The sequence below is a fragment of the Stigmatopora nigra genome, chromosome 22 (genome assembly GCF_051989575.1).
Source record: "Stigmatopora nigra isolate UIUO_SnigA chromosome 22, RoL_Snig_1.1, whole genome shotgun sequence".
NCBI lineage: Eukaryota > Metazoa > Chordata > Actinopteri > Syngnathiformes > Syngnathidae > Stigmatopora > Stigmatopora nigra.
Genome location: NC_135529.1, coordinates 6,811,980 through 6,828,230, shown reverse-complemented (window position 1 = coordinate 6,828,230; position 16,251 = coordinate 6,811,980). Strand labels below are relative to the sequence as shown.

General features: G+C 36.9%; 4 protein-coding genes across 10 annotated transcripts; all 4 read left to right on the top strand.

Annotated features, from left to right (window-relative positions):
* Nucleotides 1-220: 220 nt before the first annotated feature.
* On the top strand, nt 221-3,177 carry LOC144215934 (fibroblast growth factor 17-like). 2 transcript variants are annotated; one of them, XM_077745161.1, is made up of 5 exons: nt 221-814; nt 924-960; nt 1,195-1,339; nt 2,100-2,206; nt 2,596-3,177. In XM_077745161.1, exons 1-5 carry the CDS (start codon nt 690-692, stop codon nt 2,902-2,904), a joined length of 723 nt encoding a protein of 240 aa, XP_077601287.1. In that variant the 5' UTR covers nt 221-689; the 3' UTR covers nt 2,905-3,177. The 2 variants fall into 2 exon arrangements, with proteins under 2 accessions (XP_077601287.1, XP_077601286.1); XM_077745160.1 differs by having other exon boundaries at nt 1,162-1,339.
* Nucleotides 3,178-3,607: 430 nt separating this feature from the next.
* LOC144215907 (FK506-binding protein 15-like) lies at nt 3,608-12,222 on the top strand. Of its 6 annotated transcripts, none has more exons than XM_077745117.1 (27): nt 3,608-3,814; nt 4,796-4,899; nt 4,984-5,062; nt 5,222-5,291; nt 5,412-5,486; nt 5,615-5,713; nt 5,894-6,043; nt 6,120-6,188; nt 6,259-6,402; nt 6,583-6,698; nt 6,774-6,816; nt 7,056-7,163; nt 7,290-7,374; nt 7,594-7,694; nt 7,806-7,869; nt 7,963-8,072; nt 8,148-8,246; nt 8,367-8,461; nt 8,534-8,633; nt 8,783-8,954; nt 9,075-9,211; nt 9,442-9,585; nt 9,855-9,956; nt 10,091-10,198; nt 10,444-10,970; nt 11,098-11,185; nt 11,321-12,222. In XM_077745117.1, the coding sequence occupies exons 1-27, from the start codon at nt 3,765-3,767 to the stop codon at nt 11,402-11,404; spliced, it is 3,123 nt and encodes a 1,040-aa protein (XP_077601243.1). In that variant the 5' UTR covers nt 3,608-3,764; the 3' UTR covers nt 11,405-12,222. The 6 variants fall into 6 exon arrangements, with proteins under 6 accessions (XP_077601243.1, XP_077601242.1, XP_077601245.1 ...); XM_077745116.1 differs by having other exon boundaries at nt 7,287-7,374; XM_077745115.1 differs by having other exon boundaries at nt 3,609-3,814; nt 7,788-7,869.
* Nucleotides 12,223-12,521: 299 nt separating this feature from the next.
* LOC144215944 (ubiquinol-cytochrome-c reductase complex assembly factor 3-like) lies at nt 12,522-13,669 on the top strand. The gene is made up of 2 exons (XM_077745174.1): nt 12,522-12,811; nt 13,156-13,669. Exons 1-2 carry the CDS (start codon nt 12,695-12,697, stop codon nt 13,285-13,287), a joined length of 249 nt encoding a protein of 82 aa, XP_077601300.1. The 5' UTR covers nt 12,522-12,694; the 3' UTR covers nt 13,288-13,669.
* A 39-nt stretch (nt 13,670-13,708) lies between these two features.
* LOC144215943 (activated RNA polymerase II transcriptional coactivator p15-like) lies at nt 13,709-15,695 on the top strand. Its single transcript, XM_077745173.1, has 5 exons — nt 13,709-13,854; nt 14,478-14,547; nt 14,691-14,807; nt 15,080-15,188; nt 15,350-15,695. Exons 2-5 carry the CDS (start codon nt 14,479-14,481, stop codon nt 15,427-15,429), a joined length of 375 nt encoding a protein of 124 aa, XP_077601299.1. The 5' UTR covers nt 13,709-13,854; nt 14,478; the 3' UTR covers nt 15,430-15,695.
* Nucleotides 15,696-16,251: the final 556 nt, after the last annotated feature.

The following is a 16,251-nucleotide window of genomic DNA, read 5'->3' as shown; positions in this document are numbered from 1 at the left end:
GTCATAGCAACCATTTGTTTCTCATCTCCTCGCATTTATCTCCGCAAAAGAAAGACTACTGTAAATTAAACTAATCCTGGGATGTGGATTGCAAATTATGCAAGGTTGAATCAGGCCTTTTGTCGACATGATTTGTCTTAATGTGAACCAGAAGTGTGACCGGTTAACATAAGATGAAAGGGAAGTGCAGCGGTAGTAGTGGGAGGAGTTTCCTTGCCACACCCATGTCTACACACTTTTAAATACAATGCCGCGGAAATGATCCCGAAAGCTAGGTAGGAGGGTCCATTTGCTCTTCTAATTGAGGCAAATCATGTGTAATTAAGGTAACATTTTTGGAAAAAATTCATTGCAATTTTCCATCTTGGGGGGGAAAGTGATTGTTCTGACAATCTGCAATAGTTTTTAGGCCTTCCCTGTCAACATTTAAACAAGAAGAAAAGAGGAAAAAAGCAGATTCAGACTAACGCCGAAACCTTTCAAAGCCAAGATTTTGCACATAGAGATCAATCCTATTTTGATACTGCTGGATACGTGATTTAATTTGGACTACAATGGATGTGGCCAAGTGGATCTTTGAGGATTTCCATGGATTTTTCCAAGAGGATTTCAACACTCGTCAACGGGATGAGATTTTTGATACCCGTGAAGCCAAAACTCAGTGTTGATTCCAAAGACTGGTATGGTGGATGGGCTGCTTTATTGTGCTAAATTTCCTGCACCCATTTGGGATATCTTTCCTCAAAAACCCACTTCTTGACCAGTTTCATCAGAAAAAGAAAATGTATGGAATAAACCAACATTGTATTTACCTGTAAGTCTAATGTACTTGTGATTGTAATATTTTGGCCATCGCCATGGCTGCCCTCCGTCAAAAAATATTTGATTTTAATCACTGCTGTTAAAAAAAAATCTTTCTGCAGATCATTTCAGTTTTTCATGCTCTGGAGCCATGCTAAGGTAAGAATATGAAAAAAAAATCCTTTCAGTTCTTTTTTAGATTTCATCTTTCACTAAAATGACCAAAGAACAGCTGTTTTGACTAGTTTGATTTTTCCATTCAAAAGTTATTTTACCCATGTTTGAATAACCTGAGAAATTGGCTAAATCCCAGATTAGAAAGAAAGCATTACAGATTGTATTTTTCACTTTACAAAAAAGGGGGAGAATCACCCGTCTCCTAATTTTAACCAGTACGTGAGGACACAGGGTGCAGTGACGGACCAGGTCAGCCGCAGACAGGTCAGGATTTACCAGCTCTACAGCCGAACCAGTGCAAAACACGTCCAGATTCAGGGCAAAAGAGTCACCGCCACAGCCGAGGATGGAAATGTCTACGGTAAAAGTCATTTCCCAAAAGTCATTCTGATCCATACACCTGCATGAAACTATCTATACTCACATTCTTAAGTTTTTTTTTAATATACTGTTTAACTCAAAGCAAACACTTCCAATTTCACTCTAAAGAACCGTTTTAATAGATTTTTTATTTTTGCTCAATAGCTCATATAAACAAATACCTGTTTTGGATATCTAACCTTTTTATCAAATACAAATTATGATCCATTGGGTTTCTAGTCACAAGGCTCCTGCCGGGCAGCCTTTGTCCTTAGCCACAGCTAGGGTTCACCTCCAGCCAGCACGAAAAAAACCCAACCCCCGTGGCATGTTAATGCAAGCTAGTGTATCAGCAGAATCCATGAAGTCATCGTCTGGCAAATTAGAGGCTGATTGGCAAAGTCATTTGTTACGATGGGCCCAATACACAAGCTTGTTGTTATTACCACCTGCCACAATTTGCAGTAAGTTAAATTGCGAATTGCGAATGTATATTCTACAAGAGCCCCCTTTCACTGACGACATTTTCTTAATCAAGTAGCCTAGCCTAAGAGGAAAGGCAATTTATTTCGTTTATGGGATTGCTACAAGCACAAGTGACTTAATTGATTGTGCTTTGTTTGATTTTGTTTAGATCCACTGTTATCAATGGTTTGATCACTTTATATTTAAAAAAAAAATCATCAATTTTCTTTGAACTGTATGTTGTATTTACCGGCTTTGTGATTGGTGTAATATGTATTTTTTTATTTTGTTTGCAGCTCGTCTCTTTGTTGAAACAGATACGTTTGGCAGTCGGGTCAGGATAAAAGGTGCAGAAAGTGGACGCTACCTCTGTATGAACCGGAAGGGAAAACTTGTTGGAAAGGTAGTAGTTTAAATAACCGTACGACATTTAGTAGTTCATATCGAAAATCTATCCACTTATCAATAAAACAGTGGACCATGTTGCTCATATTGTAAGCTAAACAAATCAGCATTTAAAATCAAAGTAGATATCAAACTAAAAATTTTACAATATACATTAGGCAAACACATTGGTGCATCAAAAAATAACATTTGGACTTCTGAAATGGACCTGTAGAGAGTAGAACATTTCATCCAACTGTAATTTGGGAAAAACATGCTTTGGTATCACAAATGAATCACTTGCTGTTGCTATCCACTAATAATTTACTGTGAAAAATATATTTTAAAGAATCTTCTAACATTAAAAAAAAACCTCTCTCTCTCTCTCTCTCCCCCATCCATATACAGCGCAGGGGTTTTAGCAGAGACTGTATCTTCACAGAGATTGTACTGGAGAACAATTACACAGCTTTCCAGAATGCCAAGTACAAACGCTGGTATGTTGCTTTCACAAGAAAAGGGAGACCCATCAAGGCATCTAAAACAAGAGAGAATCAGAGAGAAGTCCATTTTATCAAAAGGCTCCACACTGGTTCACCTCCCTTTCCCAATGCTGACCAAAGCAAACATTTCGATTTCATTCGATTTCCAGCTACACGTCGCGCCAAAAGGAATAAGACGTCACGAAAGTTGGCAGCGAGAAAAAAAGGGAACTGACTACAGCCTTCACTTTGGAAAACATCACTCTTCTGTTTTTGTATATTATCAAATGTAAAATATGGTCACCATGTCTTATAATAATAAATGCTCTTTTGTAAATATTTTACTGAAAGGGATTAAACCAATTTAAGTATTCTATATTCAGTGTTCTTATTACTGTAATAATGCTGCACTGTTTTTCTAAGGGACACAATATGCACGATTACGTGTAAGGGAAAATGAAGTAGTAAGACTTGGTCATGTATGTCCAATGGTCTTTGTGTGCATTAAAAATGTCTGGGAAACAGACATCTTCAATTTTTCATGTATTTATTTGTAACATTTTACAAGAGGAAATAAATTGGGATTTTACCTTTAAAATGTGAGTGCATACATCATACATGGCTGCTTGTGCATGTGTATTTTTCTGAAATAGGAAAGAATAATCCAATTGGTAGTAAATGAACCCAAACATAACAATAATATGCAATACTTATGTGCAAACAATAATGATGCTGTTGAAAATAATCTAAATAAATGTTGACATGACACACACGTTTATAAACCTGTTGAGAAATCAGCACGTAATTATTTTATTTAAATTTGATTGCATAGGCTAAAATGGGGGTATTGCCCCCTCCAACATGGCCTCCGCTTTAGCACATCACAGGTATTTGCAGGCCGCATTCGAAGTCTCTTTCAGTTTGGCTGCGGTCTACAAATGCAAGCCACAGACATGTATCACGTGGAAAGTCAGCTGGTATCCAATCGCCTCAACCAGGAAGAGATTACAAGTTCCACTTAGTTGCCATGCAAAAAAACGTATATTTGTTAGATCACATGTTTTATTTGCCACGTATTGCCTTTTAAGTGATAAAATGTTTGGTGGAGACGACGAAGATAGAGATTTCTTGTCACCCGCAGGCGGGTAAGTGGGGTTTCTTTTCTCGACGACGAAGTATGTGTTAGCATAGGAGTCATCTACCTAGCATAATACTCCCTTGCCATTGTCAGTGATGGATAGGTATGTACATCATTTTTGTGGTCAGTTTGCCAAACATATAGATTATTACTTACTTTTAATACTTCCCAGTTTAGGAGGTTATTTACTTGCTTCCATTTGATGGTTGATGAAAGAAGCATTCAAAAGTTGTAACATTATTCAACTGTCAATTTCATTTTAATAATCTATAATGTCCATCCCCATTTAATGGATTTTGATTACTACGTGATTTTTCTTTCATGGTACTAGTGTATTTTATTTTTTACGACATGCAGTGTTATACATATTTTTTATTGTTGTGATCTTATGCTTAAAAACAGGGAAAGGAACCATGAATATGTAGTACTATGTATTTATTTCCATGGAATTTTCGAAACACATTTAGACCTTAATTATTGTAAAGTGTGGTGTCAACGTGCACATAGATATTAATAACTCAATAATCCAATTAAATAAATTCTAACAGGTCTGTGAAAAAAAATATGAATTTATATTGCAATCATGTTTTATTTGGAATAAAGTATAGATTTGCCCAAATCTTGTCTAATATAGGCCTTTAACTGTTCAGCCGCCGCACCTTCCTCTTTATGATGCGCCAAATGTTGTCTATAGGTAAAAGGTAGTGATGATGGGTTTGGCAACACTGATGCGTAAGGAGCATTCATCAAGTTCATAGATCAACCCAAATGCATTGCTTTAGGGTAGTTACGTGACCCAAAATGGCAATCACTCCAGCAGGGGTCAATCCAGTGTTGCAATGTGTTGAAATACTACGTATATTTTGAATAAAATTATTCGACTTTGGACTGTCCACCTCATTGTGTTGACATTTTTATTAGATAAAAATTTGTGGAGCTTTTTAGAAATCTGCTTCCTATTTTGTCTTAACATTTCATCTGCTCATAGGGCCAAGTTGGCATCCTTGTTTGGGATTGACGAAAACAACAGTCAAGGGAATGAATCCTTTCATTATATAGCACCAAAACAGCCAAGAAAGAACTCAAACCCAGGTCAGTCCTTTTCAAGGGAAAAGCAGATATCATATACGTAATGTGACTGGCCTACTTCAATTTTTATCTCATCGTATTTTTCAGTTTCAGTCATCCAGACAACAGCACCATCACCTGGAACCTTTGAAGTGTTGATTGCCACGGCAGTCCAAGCCTTTCGATAGTAATATTTTGATTTTAAATGTCTAACGATGAATTGCAGTTTGTTTGAATTATGACTTGTGGATTCGTTTTGCCATATACACTTTGTTTGAATGCTCAAAGAGATTCACTTTATTATCTTAAGGGAATGTCTTAAAACGATTGCATGCCTTTTATACAGTATAAATGGACAGTATGTGAAGCAGGGAAAGCTGGGGGCAGCCATATTGGGAAACCACACAAGTAAAGAGGTAGGGACTGTGGACTTGATGATTTTTGGCTACAGTATACATTACAATATTTGTGCATATGGAATAAGAGAGTTGTTCTCTTGTGACATTTTTTCTCAATCACGCTCTTTTTCTGTGTAGTACAAGCTGCTTTTGTACTTGAGCCAGCAGAAACCAGTGACTTCTGCCAAGATTCACATTGATTTCATATTCACGGTGAGTTTCGAAAACGATTACAAATGTGTTTTTCTTCACTTTCTGAAGCAAATAATTTTTCTTCTAGACTTTTACAGTGTAATGAAGCCCATAAAATTAGATTCACAGCTGCTTACTTTTTTTTGCAGGTGCAACCAAACAATTATTGTACATTTTACGATGACCAAAGGCAGAATTGGTCTCTTATGTTTGAATCCGAGAAATCAGCATCTGATTTCTGTAAAGAAGTGAGTAAAAAAGCTCATTCTGTATTCAAATTATTTCTTGCATGGTCAAATGATGTGAGGTCTACCTTATCATTTCCGCTATGATAGTCATAGTGTACAAATATTTAAAGAAAAATACTATAGTAGTACTTGGGTGTTTTAAGTATTTTCCTATCAGTGTGTATATATTCTTTGCGTTAGGTGTGTTTGGCAAAGGCAAACACCTGCAATGGGTTAGATGTAGTGCTAACTCAAGATCTAAGTCTGGGAGAAGGCCAAGCTGTCCAACATGGCGACTCTTTGGAGGTGGCGTATAAAGGCTGGCTCTTGCAGAACCACACTATTGGAGAGGTAACATAGAAATACTAATAAACAGAAATCTATTTGCTTTATTGGTGGCAATCCATGTTCAAATTTTTCATTTCAGATGTTTGACTCCAACCAAAAAAAAGACAAGTTGTTACGTGTAAAAATTGGAGCCGGAAAAGTCATTCAAGTGAGAATTTTGTGTGTGTATATTTCTACAATATTTATTCCTGTTTTAAATGCTGTCGTTCTGTGAGCAGGGTTGGGAGAAAGGCATGCTGGGGATGAAGAAATTTGGCTGTCGACTCATTGTTGTCCCCCCAAACCTTGCCTATGGATCTAAAGGTGTCCCCGAATGCATTCCAGCTAACAGCACCCTTATTTTTTCAGCAGCGCTAAAACGAGTGAGTGTCTTGAAATATTGAAATCAATCAATTTGCCACATAATAAGTTACTTTGTCAACCTTTTTTTAATGATCTTTTCTGACATATAATTATTAATTTAAGTTTGAACAAAGATGTCACCTGGATAAGTCAAGTTTATCTTGTCTAAGAAAAAAATTTCAGTTGTTTCTGTGCTTTAGGTGAAATTCTCCAAAGAGTCTGGCTCTGATCAGACCAGTTCCAGAGATTCTGGTGGTACGCTTTCCTCTGCTCCTAGTCTTGAGAATTTGACACAAGAGCCAGTAGTGCAAACAGGGTGAGTCTTAAATAAGTAATAGGAGTATTTGTGGAAAAATGTCATTGTTTTTTTTGTCTTGTTTTTTCCTCTAAGGGAGACAACTCAACGTGCAAAATCAAATTCAATCAATGAACAGGTAACAGCAAGTCATCTTGATGGTTGTTTTCTAATGAACCCATTTTAACCAAAGTTATCATTTTTAATAGATTTTTTTCCAAGACACTTTTCAGACATTTGCCAAAATGGGGAAACCTTTTATACCAATTACAGCCTGTCCTCAAATGAGGACCGTGGGTGAAAATGGGCGAATGCAACATGAGCACATCAACACATTTTGTTAAAACATTTCTAAAAAAAAATTTTCTCCAAATTTAGACTGCAGATGTTACAAAAGCCAAGCTGATTTCTCGTATGGCAAAGATGGGCCAGCCCTTGTTACCTTTCCTAACAAGCCAGCCTGACTCTAGTGACTCGGAGTTTGAGGTGACTGCATCTAGCTCTAAATTGCTCATTTTCCATCATTGTGGCAAGAAAAAAAAAATCCAAAAATTAATAATGCAGTAAATTTCCAATAATATATATTGTATATTGTTTACCTTTTTCCAGCAGGATTCCAACACGAGTCGAGGCAAGGATACGTCTGCTGCGCCATCTCCTGTGCAGATCACTTCGGCTGCCCCCGTTCAAGGACATGGTGAAATTTTATTTACAGTACAAGTTTTTCCATCCCGTCTTCCAGCATCTTAAATAATCCAATTCGATTTCCATGTGAAAATATGAGCAGAATGACAAGTTATATGGCAACCATTTGGTGTCTTTTTGTTTCACATTAAATAGTGAATGTGTGGTTTTCTTGCAACATTGGATATTTGTGTTAATTGGCATTTTATTTGGTTTGTGTTGTTTCTCGTAGTGCTTCCACACCCATGCCCCGCTTTTCCGTCCAACGTGCTTCCCAGCATTACCAATTTTGCCACACAGCCTAGTTTGCTAGGCAACATGCATCCTTTTCAGGTGAGATTTTCGCATTTTGTCATCAGTACATTTTTACTCCGAGTAAATAAGAGATTTTGTATTCTGTTCATTCTTCATTTTGTTGTTTGAAAGCCTTACTCCTATACGCAGACCTCTGTTCCGACTCAGCTCCAGTCCGTTGGCCAGGTTCATCCCGCACGTGTTCCTTTCATTGGTACCACATGAAAACTCAGTGAATGCAGAAAAATCATTTAAAGTCACTATGTTTATTTGGGTATTCTAAGTGGAGAAAACCTCCTTCGTCCAGGCACCAATGACGTGACTTCCTTATTGATGATCGAGGCCAGACAGCAAAACACGGAAATCCGCTTAGCAGTCGGAAAAGTAGCTGACAGAGTCGATCAACTTGCATCTAAGGTATAAAATCCAAGGATATGGGCCATCTGGCTTTAACACAAATGTTACCTACTTGTGGTGTTTTTTTTTTATTAGGTAGATGATCTTCAAAGGCAGGGAACGGCCCCCCTGAGTCTGTCTGGTATATCAATGGAGTCCTCCATGGTCATGCAAAACCTTCTAAGAATCATCCAGGTATAGCCCACCTTGTATGATCATAAAAATTGTACAGAACTATCAAAAATATTGAGACAAATATCACACCTGAAGTGCCTTTCTCGCAGCTGACATTGTGATTTTCCTTTTTATTATTAGGAAAATGAATGCTTAAAGAAGGAAATGTTTGAGAAAAGCTCTCGTATTGAGGAGCAAAACTTTAAAATCAATGAACTCTTAAACCAAAACCATGGGTAAGTTGTCATAGTTTTGAATGCTTCCATTTATAAGCACTTGGATGAAGCTGATTTAAATATCTCTTGTAGGTATTTGGAACAGAGAGACACATTGTTGGAAAAGAGTAACGACTCAAAGTTCTCAAATGTACAGAGTCAGGCCAGACTACTCCAGGCTGAAAAAGACAAGGTTGGTATTGCTGTTTGTTCTTTGGTTTTACAGTGTGGAGGTACTTTTACATTGTCAAACGTGTGTGGTGAAAATGCCTCAAAACCTTAGATGTAGAATTAGCATATTAAAAAAATCATTTCTCATTGTACCTATTGCGTTTCTACTAGATGCAGTTGAATGAAGCACTGGCATCCACCACAGCCCAGTTATCTGAAGTCAAACTAGAGTTTTTGGCTCATCAACAGAAGTTTCTGGAGCTGCAGACTGAACTGAGCGCCAGGCAGCTCGACTGTGAACGCCACTCTCAACACATCTCTGAGCTGGAATCACAGCTTGAAGGTTGGTTAAGCCTAGTAGGCCTATTAATACGACAGGAATAAGGTATTGGGAAGGCTATAGCAAACAGACGACAAAATCACTGATTTAACATTACTGTCAACATGTGCTTGTTTGTGTTAGAGTTTAAGAAAATATCAGAAAGAGTCCAGGCTCAATATGGTGCAGAGCAGCTAAAATGCAAGGAGATGGAATTAAAGCTGGAAAATATGACGGAGGAAGTCAATGACCTGAAGACGATTCAAGATAATCTAAAACAAGTAAGCTTTGTTTATTTACTCGGTGCCTACTGTTAGTGTGTACACTTTGGGTGAGACTCGAAGTAACTTTTGATACACTATCATGAAAATATATACACTAGGGAAGGTAATACATAGTAGGAGAAAATGAGTCCTAATACATCATAGCATGTGACAGCAGAAGAGGTATGGATATTATTTTTTAATCATAAGTAACTTTGTACTTGTTACCTTTGCTAATTTTTTTCCAGAGGTGTCAACACCATGTAGAGGTAGAGGAAAGTTGGAAGGTCAAGTACAAGCAGGCTTTAGAGTCAATTAGAGAAAAACATTTGAGGGAGATGGCCGAGTTTAAAAAGGAGAGAAATAATCTGTTAAAGGAGCAACGGGAAAAGGCAAGTTTGTTACAGTGTAACACACAAGAGCAAGTACTTTTTACTTCGTTTTTTTTTTAAACAGTTAACATTGGAACAACTCTACTTAAGGCTCATATACCAATATGTATGCTCTTAAGGAGCGACTCATTCAAGCTCTGTATAGAACCAACGATGAAAAAATCCTTTGCCAAATCTGTTTGTGACCCATCACGTTGTGCCCCATGTTAATCTTGGATTGAATTGATTTTACTGATGCACATTTTTCCTTCATGGCCTGTACATGGAAGGATTCACAGAGCTCCACTGTGATAGCGTCTTTGGAGAGACGGGTGGCTGGTCTTCAGAAGAAACTGAATGAGCAGGAAAGTTCAGCATATACAGCAACAGAGGTAAATAGTAGTCTTTTTTTTTTTTCATTCAACTTATTATTTGCGCTCATTGACATTCCTGTTGTATTTGTCCGTTCATTAAGAATTAATGTTGACACAAACAACCTAAAAAGACCTTTTTGACTTGACTGTAGGTGAAGCGTGTCATGAATGCTGTTTTTCATTCTCTACGGGGAGAGTTTGATCTCAATGAAAATTACACTGGCCAAACTGTGCTCCGTATACTTATGAATACGATTAAGGTAAGTACAGGTGTTTATTTGTTTATTTGCAAAACAAATGCAGTTCAATTGTAGGATTTGTTGATTCATTTTGGGTAGATTAGAAAATTCTATACAACACATTTTCTGGTCTTAATGTCATTCTAAGTAATAATGGTGCAACTGTGTCATTTGCTAACTTGGATTGTCCAACTTTATACTGGAATTCTAAAATAAAAAACCCTTTATTTGATCTTTCCATGAATTTTGACTCATTGTGTCTCCAGAATGAAACTTTAAATCATCTACATGGAAAAGACTCTCTTACAACACTTGAGAAAGAAGAGTTGTCCGATCAAGAAGAGGAAGAAGAACAAAAAGAAGATTTGGAACAAAAAGAGGAGAAGGTAAACAACACGGTCCTCGTCAGTGAAGAAAATGCAGTCAGCAAACGCATGGAGGACGGCGACCATCACAGAAGTCAAGACCCAATTCATCAAGATGAAGCTGAAATGCGCGAGCAGTTACCTGATTCGAAGGAACAATTTGCTTCGGATGCGCCAAAATTTGCACCAATGACGGGATTAGAATGTCATGAAAAGCAGGAGCAGGCAGTAAATGACACAAGCGGGACAGCAAATGCCAAGGCTGGACCTCATCAAAGTGTTTTAATTGAGGGTGAAGAGGAGCAGAGTTCTGTTTTTTTAACAAAATCAGGAGACATTGATCCAGACTCTCAGGAATGTGTTGGACCCCCAGTCAAACCACCCCCACCACCAAATGAACTTCAGTTTAGCAAGGGTGAAAATAAACGGTAGGTGCTCCCTTAGGAGTTGCTCCTTTTCATTTAGGGGCATTTTTACATGTATTTCTTGCGATGGATTATCAATTTATCATTTGGAAGTTCATAACCCAACAGTTTTTTTTTCTTCTTGTCTTAGTCTGACTGGAGAATTGCCCACAGAAAACGGGGAGTCCATTTCTCAGGTAGCTCCTCTTTTGCAAGAAGAAGAAGAGGAAGATGAGTTGGTGAGAAAGGGAGCTATATAAATCGTTAATCAAGTTTGTCCTTAGTATATTTCCAATTGGACTTTTTTTGTATTCATGTGTCAAATAGGTAAATCTGTTTTTATTTTCAAAACGAGATTTTTTTTTTTTTTTCAGAGCCTGAAGGGGCGTCCACCACCAGATCCATTGTTGGACAACAACAACAATAGTGAAGATGATGATCCTGTTTGGCGGAGTTGAAATACATTGAATACTAAAGTTCAGCACATTAGAGACTACGTCTGCCTCTACAAATTATGTCAATGTGACTTCTAAAATGATGAAATCTAGACTGTGACAGCCCAAGGACACTGGAAAAGTACATATAAATATTAAGATTTGGGTTAGCTTAATGATAAATGACAACTATTTTGTATAACTACATTTTTTTCTTGAGGGAAATATGTTCAAAAGATTTGAAAAGCTTCCAACCCCTGTTCCAATACTCGCTTATTGTCTTATATATGTTACATTTTAAACATTTTCCACTATTTTCCCTATAACCTTTACAACTCATGTCTTCAATTGTGGAAGTAAAAAATAATCAAATGAGATTACACACAAGGTTTTCTAATGAAACCAAAGTTAGACTTTTATTTTAACTTTCTATAACCGTGGACCCCCACAACCCACCACCACCATATAAATCTGATTGAATGAGTAAGAATGAGTTTAAATTATTTTGAAAAGAGCCACTTTATTTGTACTCTCCCTTGTAATGATATTTTAAACAATTGATTCAAACAGGTTGTATGGCAGAATATTGGGGAAAGTTTTTAAATTATGTTCTCATGAAATCAAAACAAAATCTTGGTTTTTGAGGTGGTGTGAAAACGTCAATGTATTTCTGGTATGTTGTTGTGCTGCACAATGTCTTTTTCTGATCTATTCCTGTTGTCGTACATTTCAAAACAATAACATGAAGTTTACACTTGTACCATGGGGAACAATCTAGAGAATACTTTTACATAATTTTGCTATGATTATATGAACGTACACAATAAAGATCTTAGACAAAACCCTTTTCATGTTTTAGTCTTGACAATTGGTAAATTTTCCAATTAAATATGAAACCTGCCTATACCAAAATGGCGAAGGCGCTGACGTACCGCCGCAACGGGCTAACCCGGTAAAGGAGTCTCTACATCCGGGTTTTCATAAACGTCATAGATGCAGTAAATAAACTGAACACTCAAGTATTTATTTTTCCTCATCCCTCATTTTTAAATACAAACTTTTTGAAACCCCGTAAAGATTTGCAAAAAGGACATAATTTCAGTGCTTTAAAATGGCTGCCTGATAAGGTTGCTGACCCTGACTCCGCATCTTGCGCTAATTTTCTGCCGCGGTGCTTTATGGGTAAAAGTCAAATGACGTCCCATATCACCAAACGTCGCTGTCAACTTGGGCTCAACGTTCGTATGTAAAAGTTGGTCTAATTTTCATTTTTATACACCGATTTCAACTGCGGTGGATCTCTGTGTGTCCACAATGAGTGGCATGCGAACCATCTTGACCTCGACCGGTCTGGTTGCAATTGTTGGGATCGGCTATGGGATGTGGTCGATTATTGTTCCCGGAGAAGAAAGGCGAAAGGAAATAATCAAGGTGATTCATATCCACGATGTCATATTTGTCTTTTTGGGTACTACAGTGACCTCGTGTTGACATAAGGTGGACATTAAATTTGTGTCACATAGCTCACAATATTAATAGTTAGTAAGTTTTTCAGGTTTCCAATCCAGTTAAATTTACTTTGACGTCTGCAACCGTCAATGGCAATAAGTGCCCTATGAAAGGTTAATAGTTCAGCACTCCAATAATGCACCAGGTTGTTTATCTAAAATAATTCTACCATGATCACAAATCAGATATTTCCTGATATTGGGAGAGTGCATCAATGTAAAAAAATGTTAATCACTGTTTGAAAAGGTGTTTTTTTTTGTCCTCAGAATTTGCCAGAGTCAAATCCTGTGAGAATGGAAGAGACAAGAAAACGAAATATTCTTATAATGCAGACACTCAAGGAGGCCGCAGAAACCGATGAGAACATTGCCAGAGGGATCGGACGTTCCACTAGATAGACAAACAATTTTCTGACTAGTTGCAGATTTATTTGACATCTAGAGTAACAGTTATGCATTCAAGAAAATGGATGCTTGATTGTGATACCAATGCTGAATGTGGTATATTCCACCATTACATCAGAATTCTACACCCAAAGGTGTGTGTTCACTTGCTATTCAGATTCTTTACCTTTTTAGTTTAAAGAAAAGTGATATCTTCTTTAAAAACAAACTCATAACTGGTGTCCACATGTGATGGCAATAGAAATCTAATTCATGCGAACTGTCAAGGTTGGCAGTACATCTAATCCTTGTGCAGTTAAGATGTGCTTTAAAACCGAAAATGGTGGGTGTAAATATATTGAATAAAAGGACATTAAATAAAACGTTGACGACAAAATATTGACCAGTTATTACCTGAACCCTGCGTTACAAGGTACTTTAGCTCCACCAGGGGCGGCAGAGAGCGGTGGAGTTGATTTACAAAGTACACGACGAAGATGAAGAAAACAGAAGAAGAAGCATTTGAAGAGTAATACATTGCTGCACGATACGATACAGCCAACAAATTATCTACAAAATAATGTAAGGATTTTAGCTTTGAATGGTTCCTTGGTTTTCTTTCATAGGTTTTCAATTTTATATTCCAAGGTGGTTTGCTTTAGCATTTTATTGTATTGTGGAGGTGGTAATTATCCTAGTTACGTTTGGAGCGAGGCCTTCACATGCTTTGTTGGAGTGCATGTTTGGTCAAATGTTGGCCTACCAAGCTAAAATGTTCATTTAAATGTTTTACGTCAATGCTGTCCTAATGTCGTCTTCGCCTCCCAATGATGAAAATTCTCTGTGCTTTCACACAGTTACATGTTTTTTTTTAAATATGTTATTGCACCCACACGAACGACATTTATCAATCGTGCGTCAGTTAAGGTAGCAGCAATTTTCACTGGTCTTATATTTTGTCCAAATTTAAGTCACTGAGTCCTCCATTGTAAGATAGGGGGATATAAAATGGTGTAAATGCAAAATAAAAATCACAATTATTAAGTATAACATACGAAACAATTGATCTAGTTCAGTTGTCAGTAATATAGAAAATGCCAATATAATATCGGTATTAGTATCATAGTAATAGTTGTGTTCACACTTGTACATACTGTAGGTGCAAATGTATAAAAGTTCACATATTGATTGCTTTTTTTCTGCAGAATGCCTAAATCAAAGGAAGTGCTTAGCTCCTCATCTGGGAGTGACTCTAATAGTGATGTGGAAACCAAGGTTTGTTTTTCAATTGGAATATTTTGTTGCTCATTATTTCTTTTTTTCAATTATAAATCCCAGCACACTGCACAATGTACAATAATACAAACGTGTCCAAATGATTGTTGGCACTGGAAAATAAATATATTTGATGGTTCTAGGCTAAGAGAAAGAAGGCCGCTCCAGCAGAGAAACCGGCTAAGAAACCAAAGACGGAGAGTGGCAAGGCTGGCGGGTCTTCCAAAGGCGACAGTAACACTGAAGACAACATGTTCCAAGTGAGTGCATTCACAAGTTGCATACATAGATAATAAATTCAATTTGACTTTTCTTCATTTTGAAAACTTCAACCGTGAGTATTAATGGATTAAACTGCACTTTCGACATCGGTGTTTTGTCAGATTTTTGCCTCCCACCCCCTTTTTTGGATATTGATTCATTTTCCAGGACTTGTTTTTGAAGCTAGTGTAGACATACTGCTTTGGTGGATTGTGATAACATTGAATATATTTGGGACATTGTGCATGTTTTTTTTTTTTTTTTTTTACAGATCGGAAGGATGAGGTATGTCTCTGTCCGGGAGTTCAAAGGTAAAGTTCTGGTCGACATCAGAGAGTACTGGACTAATACAGATGGCGAAATGAAGCCTGGGAAGAAAGGTATAAACTCATTTAACTCACTTATCTACTCAAAGTATGACACTTTTTTTAGCTTTATGCAAAACACCGTAAGGACCCTGACAAAAAAAGAAATGCTTGTTAATTTACCTAAATTTAATAGTTCAAAATAACCTTTAAAATGCTGTTTTTAATTGTTGCAGGTATCGCTCTGAATCCAGAACAATGGAACCAACTGAAGGACCACATTTCAGAAATTGACGAAGCCATAAAGAGAATATAAGCCATTCTTGTTGAAAACTTTGGCTTTGGTTTTTGTAAAAAGCCTCTGATTCTTTTGTAACTAACTTTAATGTTATGTTTAAGTTGTCACGGTTTAGTACTGTTGCTGGTCTTCTTTTTAATTTCTTTTTCATGTCAAGTGTATTGAACTGTGTACCTTTTTTGAGCAGTGTAGTAAAGTGAGAGCTAATGAGGATGACCTTTCATGTTGTGGCATATTTAGTAGTAAAACAAAGAGTGAATTGTTATTAAAAGTTTTGAAAAATATTTTTATTTGGTTATCCAATTGCTTTTGCCAATATCAGGTCTCTGAAAAATGAACGTTTTGACCAGTTTGTGTAAACAGAAGAAGAAAGTGAATGACTTCTTAACAAACAAAATGGAGATTAGTGACACACACTAAAAAGGAAAGTATAAGCGAGGAAACATTTTGGGGATGCAGTAGGGTTATTTGGTTTTAGTGACATGTCACCTTTAAATCTTCAGAGGTCGCTGTTGAGTCATTCTTATCCTGGATGCTTTTTTTTGTCAGTCCTCTCTTCAAATCAATTCATTTGATTCCAAATGTTAGGGTTTTTTTTTGTTTTTAGAAATGACCAATCAATTTTGCTTTCACACTGAGTAAAAAATAGTTTTTAATTGACACAATTATACACGTTTGTCAAAAATGACTCCTCCTTCTGCTATTGATTAATGAAACTTTCACGTCTGTAGCTGTCAGGATGAAATTCTATGACTTTTAAGATGAAAACGTCAGAGCTTTAAGTTGCTACCAAAAGCAGACCAATTTTGGAAACCAAAGCTTCGCTTACAAATCCAACGC